Source organism: Prinia subflava, chromosome 4 (assembly GCF_021018805.1).
Source record: "Prinia subflava isolate CZ2003 ecotype Zambia chromosome 4, Cam_Psub_1.2, whole genome shotgun sequence".
NCBI classification, from domain to species: domain Eukaryota; kingdom Metazoa; phylum Chordata; class Aves; order Passeriformes; family Cisticolidae; genus Prinia; species Prinia subflava.
Genome location: NC_086250.1, coordinates 39,280,062 through 39,303,234, shown reverse-complemented (window position 1 = coordinate 39,303,234; position 23,173 = coordinate 39,280,062). Strand labels below are relative to the sequence as shown.

The following is a 23,173-nucleotide window of genomic DNA, read 5'->3' as shown; positions in this document are numbered from 1 at the left end:
TGGAAATTTTCATAAATGCCGTTACATATTTTCCCTTTCAATAGAAATTTTATGAAAATTAGAACTTACACATCAAGTGCACACCACAGAACAATCCCAGACGCCTTTGAGATAAAATAAAATACCTTGATTTGTTTCAAACAACTCCACTGGTAGGAAGCTACTGCAATTCATGCATTTTCTGGAAGAAGGGAACACCCTTTTCTAACATCATCAGTACTGGACAGCACTAATTCACTCAGCCTTTACATAATTTGTTGGGAACTGACCCTTTGGGCATTGCAGCCTTTCCAGCCTGTGTACCACCCACCTGTTTCGAGACACCATTTAAAATATCTGTAGTCAGTTAAGATTTCCAGTGTCAACATATCTAGCTTCAATAAATTACTTTTTCTGAAGATCAGCTCTGAGGTAACATCCTGTCTTTCTTAAGTCCACAGATATTCCATCTGAACAGGTCCACTGATATTCCAGGTGAAACAGAGAACTAAACATAGAAGTGCCAGTGTAATAGACTCTACCAAATTATCCAGAATAACTTAAATAGAAACAAAGCAAACAACCATTTTTATTTTCAGTAATATGCACACATAATTACATACAAAATCAAAATGCAATCAAGTGTGTACAAATCTCAAATTGTTTTTGTATAAAATTTTCAAATTAAGTAGTATTAAAACCTGAAGCTACACACAAAGACCTAAATTGCTTGCTAGCCAGCTATTTCCTGTACTTCATTTTAACTTGTCTGCATTGCTTGGAAAGATAAAATGAGCTGTCAGCATAAATCACATTTTACACTGTGACAATCACAATGCTATCAGTATCCCCGAAACAGGAAACTAAGATAAGAGGTAATTAAAATATCAAAGTCAAGAAAAAAAACCAGTCTCATGAGTTTACTTAAAGAGATCACTAGTCCTGAGTTTGAAGTGGAGCTGGGGAACACCACTGGCTAAGGTGGCTGAATTTGCTTTTTCTAGAGAAGCTGAAAGTGACACTAAACACAGGTCTTAGTCTACAAGACAAGCATTCATATCGGTACAGCTGACAAACTGCAGCACTGTACACTCCGAACTCTGACAGTCATGCTGGCCAAAAACCTGTAGACAATGGACAAACCATAATGCTTCGCTTTTCTTAAACTCCTGTTAGTTCTATAGTTAATGACACTCTATGTCAGCGTCATTAGGAAATTAGAATTTTTTGGTAAAAAGTTAAAAGAGTCAGTAGCAAAAGTAACTCTGTTACAGCGCTGTGTTATGCTGACAATTCATACAGTAACCAACACATAAATCACAGCTGCCCTTACGATAATCTGATAAAATAAAGCAGCTGAGGTATTCGGTGAATGATGGTGTTGCCCCTGAATACTGTTCCAGGTCATACTGAACGACTGCAGCAGAATACCTTGAAAAATCACACACAGGCTCCATAAAAAAATAATTATCTCAGTGTCAAAAGGTGCCACTGTAAAAAAGTAAAGCCTCACAAGGCTGCTTAAACATAGTGAATTAAGACCTAACTCTCAGATATAAAGAACATTAACTTTCAACACCATCAGTTTAAATATTAAATTTTCAATTGGGATGGCAAGTCCTAAAACTTGAGCTGTAACAAGTGAAAAGATTCTGAGTGAAACCTACAATCACAATTTTTTAAAATGTACATTACGAGCTATACAAAATACATCATTTTACAGAATAGTTTCTATACAACAGGAAGGAGAGACTATGCCTTGCCCCAGAAATCCTTCCTCTTCTGAGCTCGTTCCAGTATCTGAGACGCAAGAGAACTAGATGCTGCTGAGCGAGCAGAAATCTGAGACAGCCTGTCATCTGTGGAGAAAGCAAGAAGGGAAAAAGTAAATAGGAAGATTAAACATACATACTCAAACACAGCTGACATTTTTTGAGTATTTTTATGCCCTCTTTCACAATGGATGCTAAAACAGTACCACAGTACACTTCAGTTCAATTACTTTGCAACTGACATGCTGGAGAAGAACCCCACAAGGAAGCCTCTAGTACATCAGGTAAGTAAGTTTAAGTGAGTTACGTGCCCACCTCTTGAGAAACTCCAGAATAAGACCCCTGTGTTCACATGGGAATTGCCCAATTCTCCAAGTCATCTTGATCTTTACTCTCCTGTGTCAGAAGACCTCAGGAACTGTTCCTCTGCCACTGAAATCTATATAGACTAGACTCTGGTAATGACATATTCCTGAAAGCAACCCACTGCTTCAAGCAAAGCAGACAACCTCAGAATAATATGACTAAAATATCAGAACCCACATTTGCAAAAAAGGGTCCTTCTGTGCCAAATCTAGCTGGTATGCTAAAACCTGCTAAAAGGAATGTGTCTTCTGAAGAAAACAGAAGTTTACCACAAAGACAAGAAGAAGCAGGCCTTAGAAATATACTTTTGAAGTGTCTTCCTTTTGAATACAGGGTCCATTTCACACACAGTAAAACTCCTAAAACTAATTAGTTTTGATGTTGCTTGCCTGATACAGCACATCATAATTCTCTAATAATATTAATAAAATGTTGCTACCGGTCTGTCAAGATGCTATGAAAAATGACATTTATTGCACACATTCTCTTGCACTGTAGAAAGAACTGTATCACTAGCTTCCAGACCCCTCACCAACAAAAAAAACAAAATCCAAGAAAAAAATTCCTCAACTCAATCCAAACAGCACCAGTATTCTGTCAGTGTTTGAATTAACTTTTCCGCAGAGTTTCTAAATTCTTAAAATACAGTGATCCTAGTAGCCTGTGAAAGGATCACACACTATGTATAACAACTATATTCCCACGTATGAGAAAACTGTGAACTGCACTTCTGCAAACCAACATGTCATTGGAATAACTCCCAGGTTTGTACCTGAACAAATACGAACAAATATGGGCATACAAAGTGTCTGTGAGCTGGCATATTTCACTTGTTTCTGCAAGTTCATACATTACCATTCAGCTTACAAGGAAAAATAAAAAAGAAACAGCAGATACAGCATTTAATCTGTGTGCAGCAACCTGTGTGCAGCAAGCTGCAGGTACTACGGGATTTTGCATGTTTTATGCAGTTGCACCGAAGCTTGGCTGAGCCATCTGCACCACCCAGATATCTTTCAGCCAACTGCAAATGAGTAAAACAGAGAATCAGCCTGCACCTTGGTTAAAACCCAAGGAGCAAAGAACTGCCAAGGGATACAGAAACAAGGTTTTGGTTGTTCTGCGGTATAACTAAACTGCAATCAGATATAAACCTGCTCTGCCCATACTGAACCAAACATAGGTGATTGCAACTAGCACAGCACCACACCAGGCTCAACTTCAGACACCACACTAAGAAAAAGTGTATGCAAGATACAGTGCCTTTGGTCGACTCACGCTACTGAAAGAGTTGATTTGTGTCTGCCTATAAAAAGGCCAAGAAGTGCAGCTGTGCAATGGCTGCTCTCGTAGATTAACTTTAAAATAAACATTAAAAAGAAGGCCAAGGCAGTAATCAGAATAGCAGCACACCATAAGCATCCCTAAAACACTGAGCAGAGACAGGTATGAAAATTAAAGTCAGGGGGATCATTTTATGTTGCACATCTGAGGCTAAAGTCTCACATACAAAACCTCTATCTTAAAGTTGGTGGTACCTTAAAAGTTGCAATCCAAGTTGCTCCAGCTGCAATTTGGTCTGTGTTGCAGTTTCCTTTAGTTGCTATCAACACAAAGGCTTAAAAACGTGTGGGCAGGAAACAATTTTAGGTATGGGACTAAGCAAGCTACAGTAACCATATCAAGAGCCACAATGGTCTATTAATTTTCAGCCACATTTAATGGTTTATTCACATTACCCTATACCTTAATATTCATACTTCAGATTACTGGGTTGAACATGTTCAAATTATTTTGATGAAAATATGCTGTAGTTATTCAGGCAAACTCAAACTAGTATTACTTACTGCATTCAGAAACATCTCACATTCATGCAAGAGTTAGAATTTATTTACGTTACATTCACGATATACAATAATACTTGGGGACAAAAAATACCTTCATCATTACAGTTTCTTTCCCGAAGGGGCAAGTGGAAAGTCCTCGCTTTTGGATTGCCAAGATTCCCTATGACAAAAAGTCAAAAGGCAGTTTTGAATAATTTCAAAATAGACAAAGGATAAGTTTTTATTTTAGAACATTTAAAAATGTTGTAACATTATTTCCAAAACAAGAGTCTTATAAATAGCACACATATAAATTCTGCCCAACTCCTTTATCCTAAGATGAGGTAAAATAATCTTGCTCCACTGTATTCTTCTCAAGACACCGTTCTTTGGTACATGCTACAAGTCACTTACTGCACTCAAGGTGCACAACTAGAAAGCAGCACCAATTCTAAGCTTTATGAGGAAATTATCTGCATTTCACTTTCTCACTTGAACTGACAACTGCTTGTTCTGTTCCAGAATGGAAATACAACTTTTTAGCTAACCTCCATGATCAAAGGACCAAGAATTGTGGGACCTTAAGGGGCTATGGCAAGTCTTTCTAGAATGGAGACTAAGGAAACAAGGAGTCTTTATCAAATTTACATCTCCAGTATCCTTAAATATTGTTTAAAACTTTTGAAATGCTTCAGTACAAATCCCTCCTCAGTCAAGAAAAGGTTTTTCTCAATATCCAATAAACCCTCTAGAGGCAGCTTTCTAGTTTCCTTATTCTGCAGAAATAATTTTAAGGAGCTTACCTCTCAGAAATCCACAACTCTTTCAAAATAATACTACATTATAAAGGTCTCACTTACACACTGCAGTTAGCAATTGCAGCTGGAAAAGTGTCCCACCACCCAGGTGCAGCTTAAATATTAAAATTTAGAGCTGTTCATGCTAAACCAAATTTTTCTCAGGAGTAGTATTTATTGAAATTAATACAGAAAAATCAGACAACAAATCGATCACTGTAATACTGTAATATTAGTCAAATCTGAAACTAAGGTGGATGTTGTGCACATTTCCTCAGCAAGACTAACCAACCATACAGTTAAAAAGCTTTTGTTTATAAACAGCACATTCTTTGTAGATACTGTAAGGCAGCAAGCTCAGCACCTCTTGGCCTGAGCACTGCACAGTAGCCATTCACATCCTGCATCACTAACACAGACTTAATAAACAAGACCCACCATTATGCTGGAATTCTGGATCCTTAAGAGTCCCTTGAATACGATGAGAGGGACTCCAGCAAGGCACAGAGCAGCTTTTTGCTGACTTTGACTGCTCTTGATGGGCTGAAGCAAGAGGAACTTGCTCATCAGCAACCACATTAGGAGGCCACTGATCCTGCCTAAGGGGCAGAGGATCCACAGTTCCCAGCCCAGCAGGTGCAGAGTTATAGAGTGAAGTGTCTCCCATTTTCACATCAGGCTACAACATAATAGAAAGAAGAAAAAGGAAGGATCAAAAAAAGCACAAAATCACAGCATCTAATATACAGTCTCCAAGCACAGAGCCTCACATATGCAGCAAATGTTGAGTTTACACTGCTATACTGCTCATGCAAGTACTAAAAGAAAAAGTATTTCAAGCTTGTGAGTGTAAAGAAAATCTAATAAAATAATGTTCCTAATGTTCCTAATGTTCCTAAATGTTCTTAATAAAGTGTTTAACATGGACTGATAGTAATCTAATCATGCCAAACCAAGAGCTTATTTTCTAAAATTGGGATTTCTTAGATTTTACAACATAACCAATTTCTCATGCAATTGTGTCTGCTTCTATTACAGAACTTACTACAGAGGATGTACGCAGGTAAATGGTAGCTTTCTTTATAGAACACACTGCAAGCACAACTTGACAAAAAACTATCCGAATTTTGAGGATAACTCCTAAATATTTCTATTTTTCTTTTAGTAACTACGCAAGCTGCAAAGTAAAAGCAGCACAAAAGTAAAGGAAAGGAAAAGAGAAATATTATGGCACATTAACCTATCTTTTACATAAGCACCCTTTTACATAACCTCTCCCATTGAATTTCTTCCAACTCAAGCAATCTGGAGTGGTGCCCTATGTCAATGGCTACAGTAACATTAAGGGGAAATACTACTGGCAACTTTTTTATTTTTCTGTAAATGGATCCCAGGTATTTAATCTAAGAAGCCAAAGTGAAGCACATGTAATGTCACTCCAGTAGTCTCAACTCCTTTGTTTGACAAAGCAAAAAAACCCTATTTATTCAGACATGCCTTTTTTAGTCACAGATACTGACAATTTTAAGACAGCAAATAACAACTCAAGGAAAAAAGTTCTTAATTAAATTATTCATCATTACTTAAAAAGCACATTCCTAAAATTCATAATGGTAAGTCTGTTTTCTGGCTCACCTGGAAGGACCTTTTTTTTGTAGAGTTTGTTGCTAAGTTTCGCTTTCTCTGAGGTGAAGATGAAGACTTGAAGGTAGGAGCAGACACTAGAACAGCACCTCCTATTGTATTGGAAAAGATGAAAAATATCTTACTACGTTAAATAACCTAATAAATTAATTCAATTATGTATTTCTTTTCTTTAGTTCTTGAAATACTGCTTTGCATTTAGAAGTCTTTTTACCAACAGCTGGGGCAGTGTGATCATGATGAGTCCTCGGGGCTCCTGCAAGAGCTCTCAGCTTTGGAGTAGGATGCCTGCTGCCTCTCCTTGAGGATACAGAAGAATCTGACACAGCTGCAGAAGTGTCCAATACTAAGGCATTCTCACTGAAAAAAAATGAGTAATGATTAAAGGATTAGCTAAGGAAGGACTCACGAGTCGTGCACTCAAGCTTTCTCCAATCCATTCCTACAATGAAGCCTAAGGCAGGACAGTTAAGGCCTCGAATCCCCAACAGCCTGTAGCTAAAACATTTGCTTGCCAAGGGGAGTCCTGAATTCCAGCCCTTAAGCCTCAATTTCTGTATTCTGAACAGCCTCAAATACAAATCCAGGTTCCCTCTGTCCGATAAACCCTGAGTGTATTGCTACACAATACAGAGGCTCAACAGGAAGGCTGGAAAACTTTGAACCCAGAAAAACTTTGAATATGTTTGCTGCCTTAGAGGTGGGAGTGTGGGTTTGACATTCTTCAGTCAGTGTGGTGGAACTGAAGCCAAATATCCCAAATTTATGTAACCACTATAGCCCCATGGTTATTAAACACACATCATAACACAATACAAATATATATATATCATACATTAACTATGTATATATAATATACATCAGCACTACCACTTCAGTCTTCTGCCTCCAGGTGCATTTCGCAAGGAGGTGGCTGCACACCCACAACGTGGAGAAACCAGATTCTATCAGTACAAGAGAGACACAGCTAGGCAAAGAATTCCTCCTTTCTAGCTCTCAAGAAGGGGTAACATGCAAGCATTAAGCTGCTCTGCATGGCTCAGCCCAGCACACACCCCAGAACACATAGAACCCCACTGCAAGATGACAGAAAATTGACAATGTCAATCAGAGACATCTATGAACTAGATTATCTCTAGAATTAAATTGAAACTTAGAAAGGTTTCTAGATGATGGTTTTGAAGGCCAGTATTTAATATCTTTTGGAGTCTAACATCTCAGGGTTTTTTTTTGCTTGGGTTGAACACACGGAATTATGCCAAATGAAGACAATTACAGTTTCTTATCTTTGATTAGTGCTGCAACACCAAAGATAAAATGCAATGAGCAATATAAAATGTGTAGCTGACATGGTTTTAAAGGGTCAAAGCTATTCAGAATTAAATGTCTATTAAAGGAAAATATTGTTCTACAAAAAAAGGGTATGCAAAACTTGCACAGTAAAAAGACAGAGACTTCTGAAACTAGATACAATCTGGATCTCTCAAATGTCAAATACAGTACTATGCCTATACTGAGCTGATCTCCCATTATTTGTATATACCCCTCCACGTTTCTCCCACCCGTGCTTAGTAACATAATCACTGGTGATTACTGGATATTAGTTATTTTTTTCTCCTAAGTCCTTTATATTTGTCCATGAATTTTTTTTAAGAAAAATAGATGCCTAAGTACAATATTAGCATGTAGCCTGTCCTATCAAATTCTATGCTGTCAACTTGAAGCAAATCGTGAGTTTTATTTTTCACTAAACTTGGCTGCTGTGTAACAAACAGTCTTAGTGCCCATACTGCATATTTCATAGTTTTGGAGAAAAACATTACAATCATTTGTGAGTCTACAAATTTCTGTCTTGCAACTTAGAAATGCAGTATTTTTAATGATGGGTCCACTTCCGTCAACCAGCTCCATGTTTTAAACCTTCTCATTCCTTATCATACTGTTCAAAACAGAAGTACTACCACACCAATTTACAATCTCTTAAATACAAAAATTTAATCTACAAATTTCTGACCTGTTAGAGGAAATACACACACATTAGAGGAAATACATATACACACATACATATATATACACATCTAAAAAAGGTTCAGTTTTACCCTTCAGTTTTCTTATCTTCTTTAGCATCTCTATTGTTTTCTTCTAATTGCTGGGCTATGACTGTAGCCTGTTCATCTGGCTTTTCCTCCTCTTTCTCTTCTGTTGATCGTTGATTTTCCCCTTCTTCAGTACCTTCTTGTTCATCCCAAGCTAAACGTCTTTTGACTGGAACAGTTAAAGCATCTGACATGTCTTTCTTTGTGCTGTCCTGATGTGGTGCTTCTCTGGAGTCAGGCTGCTGTAGCACTTCAAGGCTTGGAGCAGCCTCTTTTCCAGAAACACTGAGTAAGCAAGAACACAGCATTTTGTATCACCGATTTGCACAATATACCTGTCTATATAGAACACGTTCATCCAGTTCAGTTCTTTGCATGAAGTACAACTCAGACATTAAAATGTAGTGCAGTTGACATGATGAATGGTTAAATTGCCACTGCAGTTTTATCTGATGCTTAAAGACTCTTTCTATATTGCCATTTCAAAAAACTCAATGTAAATTAGGGCTGTATTTTCAATTGAAACAGCAAATTAGATTATGAGAAGTGCTCAAAAAACAACTATTTCCATAGAAGCCTATATTCAGCATCTAGCTCAGTTTCAAAGCTGCAGAATAACAGGCAGGAATGACAACCTTACCTGGCAAGATCTAGTGCTCTGATGTTGTTGCTGATTCCTTCTTCTGAACTGGAAGTTGAGGACACATCCCAAAGACTGTTATTATCAGACAGGATCTGATTGAAATGATATCGGGAGAAGTGTGTTCCCTCCACGCGTTGCCTGTAAGCCTTCGCTCTTTCTCGAAGCTCTCTCACCTACACATCAAGGTTTCATAAGTTCCACAGCTGTTTAAACTTCACTATTAGGCTACTACAAATATTTACATTAGCTACTGGCAGCTAGAAAAGAAAGGCAAATTACTCATAATACAGGGCCAGCCACAGCACAAACATTGCATGCCACAGTAAATGTAAGAGGAAAGCAAAAATAATATACTCAGTGAGCATATATTTGGTAAGCGTGTTTCAGCCATGAAGCCAAAGCAAAACTGTCAATTATTCATTCCATGAGCACAAAAATTTATGCAGTAACTATGAATAAGTTTAGTGCTGGATTCTAGTTTTTCCATCAGCGCTCAGACACAGTGCTCCAAACACTAAAAGAGGAACTTGGATGCAACCAACCTCCATATACCACATGGAATTTAGGGTGTTTTGAGATGCCTAAAGAGAAGAATACAGAGTTATTTTTACATTTGTTTTTCCTCTCAACACTCAAGAGTGATATTGTTATTATCACCTTTTTAACTTTACTTCAGTCTAAGTAAGAAATTAAATACTAAAAACCTGTCACCATAGCTCTATGCTGCCTCCCTGAGATTCAATAAAAAGCTCTCAGACAAGTACAGGCAGCACTGGCACTCCACCAGTTTTTTGCCAAGCTTGATGAAATTAATTTAGATTTCTAAACATTCACACTAAAAAGTACATTCCCCACTAATTTATGATAAATTCAAATCAACAGACTGATGTGTATGTGTAATACTGAGTTTGAATGCTGCAAACAATGCAACTGTGTCTAGCTACATAAATATTAGTGAAAAGTTAAGATTAATACAAAAACTCTGGGTGCTATTGCATGCCAGACAGAGTATCAAACTTATTCCTTCTAGGCCATCAGTAACTGCAAGAATGAGATACAAGACTGTTCAGGTGTCAGCTTTACTCCAAAACAATAAAAGTGATAACCCCCCTCTTCAAAACATTATACACCATCATTTTTTACAGTTAAGACCGTTTAAACACTTGCTGTCTTGTGTCCTTCACCCAAACACACCTTAAGTGCAGGGAGAAAAAGCAAAACCAAGAAGTTTATGTTTAAATTATTAAAAATAATTTTGTGTTGTCACTGAACTCTAACTTACTAAAAAATTGTCCACAGGAAATAAGTATTTTGTCAAAGAGCAGGAAAACAATACTGACATTTCCTCTACTACATTTTCATAGCTTTTCTTTTTTATTCTTCCTTCATGATACATTTCACATCATTCCTCCTGCAAGGAACAGAGTTAGTGGGCTAAACTCAGCTAATCCCACTAAAAGTGACTGGATGCAGCAGATGGATATCCAGCTAACATCCCACAATATGACCCACTAAACTTCCAAAGAATAGCCGATTAAAAATATATGCTTGCCATTTTCAAAGGAGAATTTAAAGTTTGATGTGCAAGTGATTTACTGGATTACTCACTTCAACTAGAAGAATAAAAAATTAATTATGATAGCCAGAACAGAAGGAATGTAAATCCAGCACAACAGGGTACCGCAGAGGGAGGAAGAATACTAAGTCTCCAGTGAATTGTGAAGAAGTACAAAGGACAACCATCCCCTTCAGCGACTCAGCAGGCAGCATGAACTCAGCAGGACACAGGCCCTAGAGAGTCCAACTGCGATTATGAATTGCCCACATTAATTTTTCAAAAGCATAATTGGAAAAGACTTTTTTTTTGTTCAGCTGCTGAAAAGCACGCTTAATAATAAATTGCAGAGAAGCAGCCTACAAGCAATCACTATGGCTAAGGTCACACCAGGATTCCATTATGGAATTTGCCTGTTTGGACTTAGAGCTTCAGAAAGCCTGCTTTGGACAGAAAGTCACCAACATGCCAAGTAACTTCCTTCTAGTTTCCTGCAATTCCCTTTCCAGCAAGAAAATCTCTGTGGAAAAGTCTGATGCACTCAAAACGTATCTTGACAGTGTGGGAAATCCTTGGTTTCTCATACACTCTAGTTAAATGCCACATGTTAAGTTGAACATCCATCCTCCACTTGCAGTCTCCTCATTCTTCCCCTCAACTGTACTGCAGTGACTCCTCCCAGCTGACTGTGACACAAACACACTCTCTCCCAAGGCCCATTCTTTAGTTGCCTACCAGTCAATTGCTCTTGAAATTGAGCACTGCTCCTTACTGGTTTGAATGTTTTATGATGTAACATCAACAAATTAAAATATTATATGCCAGAAAAATGACCTAATATTCTACAGAAACATTCAGTATACCACTTAGGCTGCATGCAATAGTTCACAACATTTTGCAATCTTAGTTACAGTAAATCTAATGCATATATCAAGGCATATAAAAATTAAAATATTGCCTCTTTTTAGTCCTCTAACATCCTCTTGAGGCTGTTTACACAGAATGGATTATCTCATGCATGCATACACAAACTCTGATTATGAATCATCTCATACTTTAATATACTTTAATATACTTTAATATACTTTAATATACTTTAATATACTTTAATATACTTTAAATATTGAGACCTATTTCTCATTGTGTATTTTGTATGTATTCTATAATTATTTCTTTTCGTTAAAAGGAAAATTACTTGCTAGATTAAATCTAGCAAGAGAACACAGAAAGCTACCAGACTACTCCTGCAATTCTCAGAGAACCTTATTTTCAAAGAGACCCTATATTCTCAAAGCCCAGCACCCTAGAACCATTTTCTCCAGTTCTACCTTCCACATGACTGTGGACCAAACTGATGAGCAAACTCACATTTCCAAGTACTTGCCACACAGGCAGCAGCACAGTGTCTCACAAAGGCTCCCTCTATCAGCTGGGAGAAGACTACGTCAATTCACTGAAATCAAAGTTGCAGAGCTAGCCCCAGCAGTTTCTGAACACAGTATTAACAGTTTTGATTTCCTTGACTAATTCAGGAATCACACTTAATAATGTTAAGAAGTGTTGTGGTCTTGAAGCTACCCAGCATTTTCACAGTTCTGTTGAATGAATTCATATAGAGTACAATATGGATTGCAGTTTCTGAATAAACGACAAGAAAATACACTCACTGAAACTTGCAAGGGAAATTCTCTATTTTATGTTGTGTATGACAGAATTCAGCTGACTGCTTTGAATGGATTCACGCATGGTAAGCTAATAAACTGAGCCTGACTAACAAGCCAACCTAAGCTGATATGTATGTTGTCCATTTTTATTCCCTTGGAATCTCCTATCATTCAGCTCTGTATTTTGAACACTTCTGCTTGTCACAAATGGGCTGAACATCAAGAATAACATTACCTGTCACAAGAGACACTGTTCTGAATAATCCTGATTGTACAGGAAACAAAACTTCTCCCTAACTTTGGAGGTCACATTAATTTTTTTTTCAGTCTCATCATCTCTTTTTTTTTTCCCCTATTATAATGACTTGTCAGAATCTAATTGTCTTTGCATACTCACCTTTGGGAGCTTGACTCATTAGCATTACAATCTCAAAGCTCTATCTTATAAATACCACAATTCAATGGTTTTGCATCTAAAAACCAAAATACAAAGCACACTCAGGCTTCAGATTTTCTAAGAATACGCACCTGGTTGTGAGCTTTACTCTTAATACGAGACCAAACTCCATCTTTGTAGAAATACTGGGTTGGAGACAAAAATTTTGACCTATATTCAGTGTTCATCTTCCTAAGAAAGAATGAGGAGAGAAAAAAAGAGTGAAGTGTGATTTCCAAAATACTCTTTAAGAGCACTTCTGAAGTTACTCAACAAGCACAAACATACTTGCACCTAAATGACACTGAGATGCAAAGAACACATGCACAAACAACAACTCAAACCAACACAACTAGGAAAGCTGTGAAAAATACTCATTCACACTTGGTGGTCCTTCAAGTAGCTACTCCTATTGTATTTTCCCTGCAACACTTCCACCAGACAGCCAATGAGCAGAACATAATACACACATCAGGCTCAATTACTTCAATGCAAAGTGTGGGACCTTAAGTCAGTGATGAAGGTACATTTAAGTAAAAATGCCTGGTTTGGCATTAATGTCTGAGACATTTCCTCCTATGAACTCCTATGTCCTTTTCTTTAAAGGGGCTCTGCACATGGGTGGGGTGAGCTGCTGGGGCTAGAAACATCTGACTGCCAGAACACTGGTCAGTAAAATTCATCTGTGTCCTGGTGGCTTTGATCTTCAAAAGGCCTCAGTACTTGAAAAGATGGGTTCATTTTTCCCTTCCGCCACACACATACCAACACAGAAAAATTAACAACATGCAACCTATAGCAGGCAGTAAATAGTACTTCGAGTCCTTAAGCACTGAACTGTGGATGTATCAGCTTAATCTAAAGATATTTTTGGATTTGATTCAGAACATTACCAATTTAATTTTAATATATTCAGCACGGGGTGGAAAAGCCCTATTTTTCAATCCTTATTCAGAAATAGGTCATAAAAGCCTGAAGTCAGAGAATAAAACAAACCTTGTAAAAAGAAAAATATGAAGGTTGAAAAGCCCCTTATATTCAAAATTTCTCTCAACATGTCCTTTTCTTTAAAGTTGATAGAAATCCTTCACTTTTGGCTGCAAAACCAATGGATTAGCACAAAAAACACAATGCTGCTGTGCCTTGATCCCAGTCACTCTGCTGCAAATGCAGGCCATGCATTGCACACACACAGCTTGCACACAAGTAACAATACTGTCTGCCTATTGAGAACTAACACATTTTGACAGCTATTTCACCCAGTGATTTTTAAGAGAATTGTCTTGTGCTACTATACTGAAGGCATATGAGGCAGAAATTTGCTCTTAGATGAAAAGAGCCCCAGCAAATGATCAAGAATTTTGCACATTACTCACTGAAAATTTGACTATAATCTACTGCAAAAAGTATGAAACCCAAAGAGTTAAAGGTGTTAGCTATACTATATCCACTCACTTTTCCATAAACTAATATTATTTCACAGAATTTTGGGTGACCATTTTGTAATTAACTCCCAATGTCCAACAGCATTCAGACAGGAAAGTCTCCTCTCCCACATTCAATCCAATGCCTTAACACTGTCACAAAGAATGAAAGCAATTGCTGGGGCATACACTAAGCACAAACACAAGAGAGATGGATTAACCAATGCATTTTAAAGCCTACTTCTTGGCTTTTATTGCTGTTGACATATCTCAGATGCGTATGAAATGGAAATACAAGTTCAACTCTTGCAATGTAGGCATGTGGCAGAAATCAAAAGATACTTTGCTAGCACTCAATAACGCACCATTTCACTTCATTTCCACACTTGCCAGATTACTCTAAACAGGACAGATTTCCTTTTCTACCTCGTGTATTTGCTTTTGTTACTCAGGCACACAAGGCCTTACAGACCAGAATAAGCAGACATCAAGTACAATCACCACAGTTTTAAGGTGTGGAGTGGGCACAGTAGATAAAGCAGCTTGAAAGGTGACTACAACTTCCAAAGCACCTTTTGGAAGTTGAGCAGCAGCACTGCACTGATTTTATTTCATTCCTGTTGTATTCATTAATATTATTGCATCACCAAGTGCCCCTGAACAGGAGTGGTTACAAAGCTTCTACTTCTGCTGCCCAGAGGAAAGGACAGAAATTATCATCAGGTTTAGAAGCACCCACAAGAAGCTCAATCTCAGAGCTGCAAGGGGCATTTGCTCCTGCAGCTGCAGTATGGTGTGGTGGAAGGTTTGCAGTCCTTTCTAAACACTGGGCTCTGTACACCTACTCACTAGGCTAGGTTTTCCTAGTTTATACATACCCACGGCTTGTATGTAAAGTGAGGGGCTTTGGACTGATATGTTGCTTATTATTTTGTTTAGGATGTTTCTGTTCTGATTTCCCTTGTTTTGCTGCATCTTCTGCTGGTTTTTGAAACGCTTCTTCCCTTTTACTCTAAGGCAAAGATAATTTTAAAAATACCACATTAGCTAACAATCTGAAAACCCTCATATTTCTTTTGACATCAAGCACTTGCAAATAGTTAAATTTAGTGTTAGCTGTTTTGAATATTTAATACAAACAAGAATACCAAATTTTTTTGTTAACACAAAAATAAACAAGCAAAATGCCAAAGTTAAGATTGAGTGCAAAATCCTGCTAGCTACATGATCCATTTTAACCAGTTTACAGAATTAATTCAATATGAAAAACAGAAATAAAATAAGACAATATCTGCATATTCTAACCTCAGTCCAAAAGGCAAATTTTAAAATATTTTTGTTTTATAAATGTTTAGATTGATTTGTTTAGGTTTTACACCAAATATTTTTTTTCCTGATTATTTTATTCTTTCAAAAATTCAGTGTTTCTGATTCTGCTAGAGATCTTCACAGATACTGTCCAAATTCAATTTAAAAACAAATTTAAGGCCCACCAAAATCCCCCAAAACTTTTTCAAGATATTCACCAGAGACAAGGTATTGATATAAGCAACGAGTTTTTAGGCACTTTCACAAAAATTCCCTTCTCATCACTCCTCTTACTTCATTTATTAGCTGTTCTTGAAAAACAACCTGAAATTCCAATATTAAAACCAGATAAATGCTTCCTGAAAGCCTCAGGCTTTTCAAGCTTTCTTCATATCTACTTAAAGAGGCAAAAGGGGACACACCAGACGGGATTTAAAGAACTGGGCAGGTCTGAGTTTTAAATGTTGAAACCTCCAAGCCAACAATGCCCTCAGAAGCACCAATGGGTTAAGCCAAGGCACTGCATGGTAAGCACACCTTTCGCTCAGCAGTGGTCCTAACAAACACCTTGTCTAAAAACAGCCCCTCCTGTTCTATCAGCAACAGAGATGGGTAGTGAGGAGACTCAGATTAACTGGGAGCATCACACAGCTGCCACAAGCCAGGCCAGAAGATTCCTAAAAAACCAGAATGACAGCTTTTTGGAACAGGTCCTAAGGGAGCTGACTCAGAAAGGCAAAAAAGGAAGATGTATGCCCAGTGGAAGCAAAGCCAGGTGACATGGAAAGAATACAGGGATAGTGCTTGCCACTGTGGGGAGAAAATTCACTGTCTCTGATTTATGACATTCAAAAAGTTCCAGACCTCCCATCTAACCCTACTGCACACCAAGACACAACATGGTACCAGAGTATATATCAGAGATTTAGATTGCAGAACCTATCGTAATTACTAAAAACAAAGTGTCAATTGGGAACAACAACAACAAATCACTTCAAAACTCAGAAGTTCAAAATTTTAAAGTGAAAACAATGCCCTAAAGAGGACCCACTACAGAACCCCCAATGAGCAGAGCTGTACAGAATTATTTTTGGTCTTTTACAGCAAAACCACTACTGAGTCCACTGTCACTAGCAACACTAAATAATTTCAACCTAAACCCATCCCCATATAGAATAGATCAAAACCGCAGAAGTACTGCTAAAGCTTTTCTTTCTGGGAAGTATTTACTTGTTAACACACCAGAAATTCTTTCTCTTCTGAACCACCTCTCCCTTGTGGACCCATAACAGGAGGAGACCCTTTGGAATTTCTCTCATATGCAGTTTCAGAAGTAATGGCAGGAGGTTTCACCGGAGGTGTGGATTTCTTTGTGTTGCAAATCAGCTGCGTGGGAGGAAGAAAACAAAACAAAGAAAAAAAGTGTGATTTGTTTACCTTAAGGCTAAATTTTCAAAATCTGTTAACTTATTCACACAAATACACTCACATATGAGCACAGAGACAGTCATCTGTACAAATATAGCATGTGTAGACTAATGAACGTCTAGGAGAAATTCCAATATATTTAAAAGTGACCAAGTCAGACACAGTTCTGCAATCAAATACTGTTCTTACTGAAGTTTACTATCAGAGGTTTTGTTTATTTGTTTATTTTTGTTCACCTTCAGAGTTGTATGTAGGATCATGATTTTTTTACAGGCATGCCATAAAACTTCCATATGAGTCCGCAGTACATGTCCTGTCCATAAGTAACAGAAAACTACTCTGAGTTTTAGAGCTGGATGCTTAGAGCTTGGGCAAATTAAAATCCACTCCTTTTCAACTACTTAATATTATAAATCAAGGTAGAGAATTTGCCTAATATGCGATCATGTCTTACCTCCTCCCGGGGTTCCAAATTTCAAGACCATGTCATATGTGAGAAGGATGCATTTTCCACAGATTTGTTATGAGAATTTTAGGTATATTGACTTATAACTTAACTTGAATAACTTTGATATTTTCACAGGATGTCTTCAAGGGAAAGGGATTGTCACAATTGAGGTATATTCTTGGTCATATCAACAATGAAGAATAACAATCTGTTAATATGTATTATGTATATCATTAATTTTTCCCTAAGTTCCACCTATCCACAGATGTATAGTGACTTATTCTCACTGTTTCTTCTTCTGTGTAAGCTGTGAAAAACAGTCTTTCTTCTGAAGAAAGCACAATTTTCACAAGCATTAATAATGAAATTATCAAACTGATTGCACACAGAATCAAATGGATTTCTCTTTGACTTTTTCCACAAGGTGACTTTCTGGAAACTGCCTCTTCCTCAGAAGGTCCTTTGGCTTCTCTATCCTACTGTCATGTATTTCAGTGAGTTTTCATTGGATAAGGGAAATATATCCTTCTGTAAATCCACCTGCTTGGTACTCCAACAGAAAAATACAGAATAGTGATTATCTTAGTTATCAACACTTATTGCCTCTGAAAGATGTTACTGAACAAAACCACCACCTGAGGATAAAAAGAGCACACCATCTCTAGTAATCCCACTAATGTATATGCTTCTAGTGAAGCAAGAAAAGACAAATGCAAAAGTGTCTGTTTTACACTGTAGAATGACCATAAGACAGAGTCACCTGGGTCCTGATCCCAGTAACAATTAATTGAAAACACAAAGCACTCTTACACTCAGTTACTCTTTGTGGTCTCACCAGAAAAAGCAGCATTTTCAACATTGCAAAGCCCAAACGCTCATGAGATTAAAATGTCACAAGAGTATCTTAAAATCAGAAAACTCCACTTATAAATATAAGCTGTTATCATGAAAGAATAAAACACTAGTGACACAGACTTTAGGGCTCAGAAGTGTATGGGTACAAAGACAGAGACTGAGAATAAGAAACTGGGGCAACACAGCTAAATTCATGCAAACAGAAGAACAGGACACCATTAGAAAGAATGAGATACAAGGCCTAAGGAGAACAAATATTTAGGCCTCACCAAAATAAAGAATCACATTGAAACAAATCCAATTATGCTACACTTTCATATAGTGAGAGAGAAAAAAAAATGTAACAGCATTAAAGTTTGTCGTTGCCCCACCAAAAGAGCAAAAAAAGGAAATCTTTTCAAAAGGAAAACTTTGCTGATACTAAAGTAATTATTTGCTTTTTGGATTCTATAATGTTACCTGTTCAGCTGCAAGTATTGGTGACTTTTCATGAGGACTCTTCCAGACAAACTGGCTTTGATACTCAGAATTTCTGGGGATATTTATGCCTGCTTTCCTCTGAAGGGATCTGTGAAACTGACAATGAAAAAAAAGAAAAAAAGAAAAAAAAATAACAGTGATTGGTCTCTTTCCTACAATATTTTGCAACTTAAACATCTTTCAACACACACTTTCAAAACAATGGTTTGGATTTTGGTTTCAAGAACAAAATTAATGCAAACTATATTATCTCACTACAGTCAACTACCCAAAAATCTATATATTATTGGCTAAATCCTTGTTCAATTGAAATAAGCAATGATGACACATTCTGAAGATGCAAATGAAGAGCAAATTCTATTGAATTAAGTAGCATCAAAATCTGATCTCAAACACACTGTTCTCCCAACAAGGAAACTACAAGAGAGTATCAAAACACAAAACCAAAGAGAGAGTTCAACAAGAGTGTCTGAGCATGTGTGTGAAATTACTGTTAGTAATTTTTAGATTGGTCAATTAAAAAAAACCTATTTCCTTACCCCATTACTCATTTTTTCTAATTCCTTTTTTGAAGATGAAAATGCTTCATTTTGGTTTGGTGGAGCTTCTGAGGGTGATTTCTTCATTCTGTTCTCTGCAAGGGCAAGAGCTTTTTCACCACCAGAATCTACCACATGTGACTGAACTTTTGAAGGGAATCTGGGTCCTTCTGGTGTTTCAAGCTTTTCCTGATTCACATTATTGTTGTTGTGGTCAGTGTGCAACTCTGTAGCTTCAGTTTCCAGCGGTTCATCCAACTCACAATCTGCTGTCCATTCAAGGGACTTTGAAATCTGTGGGTTATGGTAAGGTACCCTTCTCTTGGAAATGAAATTTGGTTCTCTCCTGATTCCTGAGAAAAAGCCATATTAGATTTAATACAAACATTCACTGAAGACATAATACCACTCTATAACAAGAATAAGCTGAAAGTTTATCATACCACTGATTACTAGAAAGCTTGGAGCAGTGACAGACCATGAATTATGAGCATGGCTGTGAAATTCTGTGTTCTTCCCTATCTGCAAATGACTTCCCTTTCCACTAAACAGACAGGAACATGGTGCTCCAGAATCATGTTGAATTAAATCCCATAAAGCAAATTTGTCCACAGGACAATCCCGTGCAAATTGATTCTGGGAGCTGAACCACAAGAAAACTAACACAGCCAGTGAAGAGAATGTGTTTAACACAGGTACAGAGTAACCAAGCTGTGGGGAGAAAGTATGCTACAAGCACTTCTCATTACACATGCACAACACACCCTTCTCAACAGGTTCCCTCTGATTGTGACAGGTCTCCATCCACTTGCAGTTTAAGACCACCTCAGGTAACTGACAACTTTACAGTGTGAACACAAAAACAGTTCCAAAAATAGAAAAATATTTTGTAACAAAGCCAGGTATCAAGTTACTTTAAGAATTGCTGGGCTTTACACAGGCAAGTGAAAATAAAATCACCCCACCATTTTAAGAAGAGTATTGAACGACTGAACACATTCAAAGAGGAAAATCATACGAGGGAAATCGTAATCCACTTCAAAGTGCTCAACTGCCATGAAAGAATTAGTGAAAGCCCCTGACTGGCTGAAAGAAATACCTTCCCCAGGAGAGACACTGCCATCCCATGACAAAGCAAGGTAGAAAGAGAGAACAGCCTATGGTGAAAGAGATACAGAATGTCTGTCTGTCTGACTACACATACAGGATAGGAAAATCATTCTAGTGGTAAAACACTGGAAAAGTAGCAGAAAGGCACTCCAAGCACCTGCAGCTCTCAACTTTTTGCTGTAATGTTCCAAGTAATTCCTAAAATTGCCAATTATGTTATTCAACAGGAAGAACTATATGTAAATTATCAGTAACAATCTGCAAATCCTAGAGGTACCAAGAGTGACGTTTAAAGATGTGGGTGCTTAAATGGCCAGAAAAGAGGTGGGAGTGAAAATTAACACAAATACGTAGAAAAACTACAACAACCATGCACAAAACCACCATTACAATGTGAGAAAGAGGAGAAACTGCTGTATTGCTAAGTCAGGAGTTTATTGCAAGGCTTGTAAAATCCGCATTTTAGTTTGACTGGAAAATAAGCATAGGTTGCCATTTTAAAAAGAAGTTAACGTGCTTACATGTTTAAGCATTTCAGAATTCATGATGATTTATAATCCTCAATAAAAGGTACCCATACACAGACCCATGTGCTAGGGAAAGCAAGGGTAAAGAAAGATGTATTTTGCAGTAGTGGAAGAATGCAGTAATATATCTAAATTATAATCTTTAGCAAGATTAAATTATTTATTCAAATGTCTAGCACCTTGACTACAAGGCCATAACATAGAACACTTATTATTGTAGGAATGAATGCATTGCACTCTAATAATACCGACTGCACAGTGCAGTTGCAGTGAATGCACAGATTTTTTTTACTCAGCCTTGTGCCGCTACAGTAATTACTATTTTTTACTACTCCTTTTAAAAGCACTTCAGTTGTCATCACTCTTCAGCTTACTCCTCTTCCTCAGCTCCCTACAGGCCTTTCAATCCAACTATTATTTCCTTCTCCTCCTGCTTTCTATCCCCACATTTCCCTATTACAATAAGGATTGTCTACAATCCTTAAATCCTACACTATAGTATCACAAGATATTCGCTGTAGTGGCTGACCTCTTTCACTTAGTTGTACCTTTTAGGTTTATAATAATTTTACTTTATCAAACTTTGCCCCAAGTTAGTCTCCCCTTAAAAATGGAATTTTATTTACTATTTCCATACATCACAGGTAACCCAATTCCACCCTCAACACACCCTATATGGGTTAACATTGCACCTGTGTTTCATGTTTGGATCTTAGCTTATGCTGCATGTCAGAAACTACTTTTTTCCTAAGGTTTATATAAATAGCACTAATTGGAAAAAAGTTTCAGCCATAAAGAATAAGGAGTTTAAAAACACACTCTATCTAAAAGATGACCAAGACTATACTTTTAATTTAATTACAAAGTGCACACCTGTAAACACCACCAGTTCACTGTTGCCATGCACTCATCACCGCGAAACTTTCCGGGCCTTGGCTGCAACCGAGGGAACAGCTTCCAGGGGCACTTACCAAACTGATCCGAACGAAGTCCTGCCCACAAGGATTTCTGCTGCTGGGACGGGCTACAAAACTCTGGGCTTCTCCATTTGAAGTTTCTCTTGTATTCACTCAGGCCCTGCAGCAAACAGAGGAGTCTGTCACGACACCGGTGCCTATCCTGCTTCACTGCTCCTGCCGGTACCAGATCTCCGAAGGGGGAAACACACACAGGCTGCTGCAGGATGAGCTAAGCTGGCAGGCTGCTCTGCATCAGCCAAGCCCACCCCCGTAGGAGAACAAAAAGTATTGCTGAGAAAACGAGAAAGCATTTCATGCACAAAAAAAAAAAAAAAAAAAAAAAAAAAAAAAAAAAAAAAAAAAAAGAAACATAAGTTTAAAAAGCCAAAACCAAAACCACGTCTCTTATGTCCTCACGTGAATGGTTTCAGGAACAAACACAGCCTGAACCCGCTGTCACCCGCACGACAGAACTCCTTCTGTCTTTACTGGCCGGCGCCGTGGCGCAGGGGCCTTCCTTTCCCTTTCCCGCTACCCCGGACCGGCCGCAGCCCCGCTCCTGCCGCCCCCTGGGCCCGCGGCCGTGCCCTGCCCGCGGGGCCCCGCTCCTCTCCGGCTCACCCTGAACCGCACGGGCATGGTGCAGCCGCGGCCTCCGCACCGCCGGGGCCCGGGCCCGCCGCCGGCCCGACCCGGCCCGGTCCGGCCCGGTCCGCCTCCCCTCGGCTCGCCGGGCGCCTGCGCGGCGGGCGGGGAGCGCCCGGGGCGGGCCGGGAGCGCCCGGCCGTGCCACCTCCCCCGCCGGCGCTGCCTGCGGCCATGTCGGCCGCCGCGGGCTGTTGTCGCCCGTTGTCCCCATTAAAAGACTGATCCCCGGTAGCGGTGGTGTGCGACCAGCGCTGTGTGTCTGGGGAAGCACTGCGGGGAGGCACCTGGTGCTAATGCATCGCAAGGCCTGGGGGATCTTGGGCGCCGGGTTACAAAAAATAAACACGTGTCCACGCATGCAGCTTTATGTTGCTACAAAAATAGCGTTTCGAGAAAGGAAGAAAACAAGTTTCCTACCCTTCTGAAGTCTCTGCGGCGGCGTGGCAGCTGGCGGTCCGCCTTCGCCACCTCACCCGACCTCGTCACCCGGTCAGGAGATCCTAATCCACCTTCTTGTTCAGATCTTCCCTTGGGGGTCGCTTTTCTGACTGCCTTCTCCCTGCTAATCTCCATCCTGACCGGCTTTGACTGTGTCACATTAAAAACAGCGGAGAGGGTTTATTTTAAAAAGTGCGCAGATGGACGCACGGCCAAGCACGGCCCGGGCGC

The 23,173-nt window shown here is 38.7% G+C and overlaps 1 protein-coding gene across 6 annotated transcripts; it reads right to left on the bottom strand.

The window, feature by feature from the left end:
* Nucleotides 1–544: 544 nt before the first annotated feature.
* Nucleotides 545–23,115, bottom strand: MDM1 (Mdm1 nuclear protein). Of its 6 annotated transcripts, none has more exons than XM_063396504.1 (15): nucleotides 22,922–23,115; nucleotides 21,869–21,974; nucleotides 19,261–19,613; nucleotides 18,701–18,817; nucleotides 16,753–16,896; nucleotides 15,081–15,214; nucleotides 12,871–12,970; nucleotides 9,666–9,704; nucleotides 9,121–9,296; nucleotides 8,484–8,765; nucleotides 6,599–6,744; nucleotides 6,376–6,476; nucleotides 5,179–5,419; nucleotides 4,056–4,124; nucleotides 545–1,838 (listed from the first exon to the last, which is right to left on the bottom strand). In XM_063396504.1, exons 1-15 carry the CDS (start codon nucleotides 23,075–23,077, stop codon nucleotides 1,732–1,734), a joined length of 2,271 nt encoding a protein of 756 aa, XP_063252574.1. In that variant the 5' UTR covers nucleotides 23,078–23,115; the 3' UTR covers nucleotides 545–1,731. The 6 variants fall into 6 exon arrangements, with proteins under 6 accessions (XP_063252574.1, XP_063252576.1, XP_063252575.1 ...); XM_063396506.1 differs by lacking the exon at nucleotides 22,922–23,115 and adding an exon at nucleotides 22,478–22,624; XM_063396505.1 differs by lacking the exon at nucleotides 9,666–9,704.
* Between the last annotated feature and the right edge of the window lie 58 nt (nucleotides 23,116–23,173).

What these genes read in the sequence shown, in the direction of transcription:
- MDM1 (XM_063396504.1), bottom strand. Translation starts at nt 23,077, where the DNA reads ATGGAGATTAGCAGGGAGAAGGCAGTCAGAAAAGCGACCCCCAAGGGA. An exon ending in AGAGCACTAGATCTTGCCAG is followed by an intron (nt 8,766 to 9,120) that starts GTAAGGTTGTCA and finishes TTGCTTACTCAG; the next exon opens with TGTTTCTGGAAAAGAGGCTG. An exon ending in TCCAGAATTCCAGCATAATG is followed by an intron (nt 4,125 to 5,178) that starts GTGGGTCTTGTT and finishes TTTTTGTCATAG; the next exon opens with GGAATCTTGGCAATCCAAAA.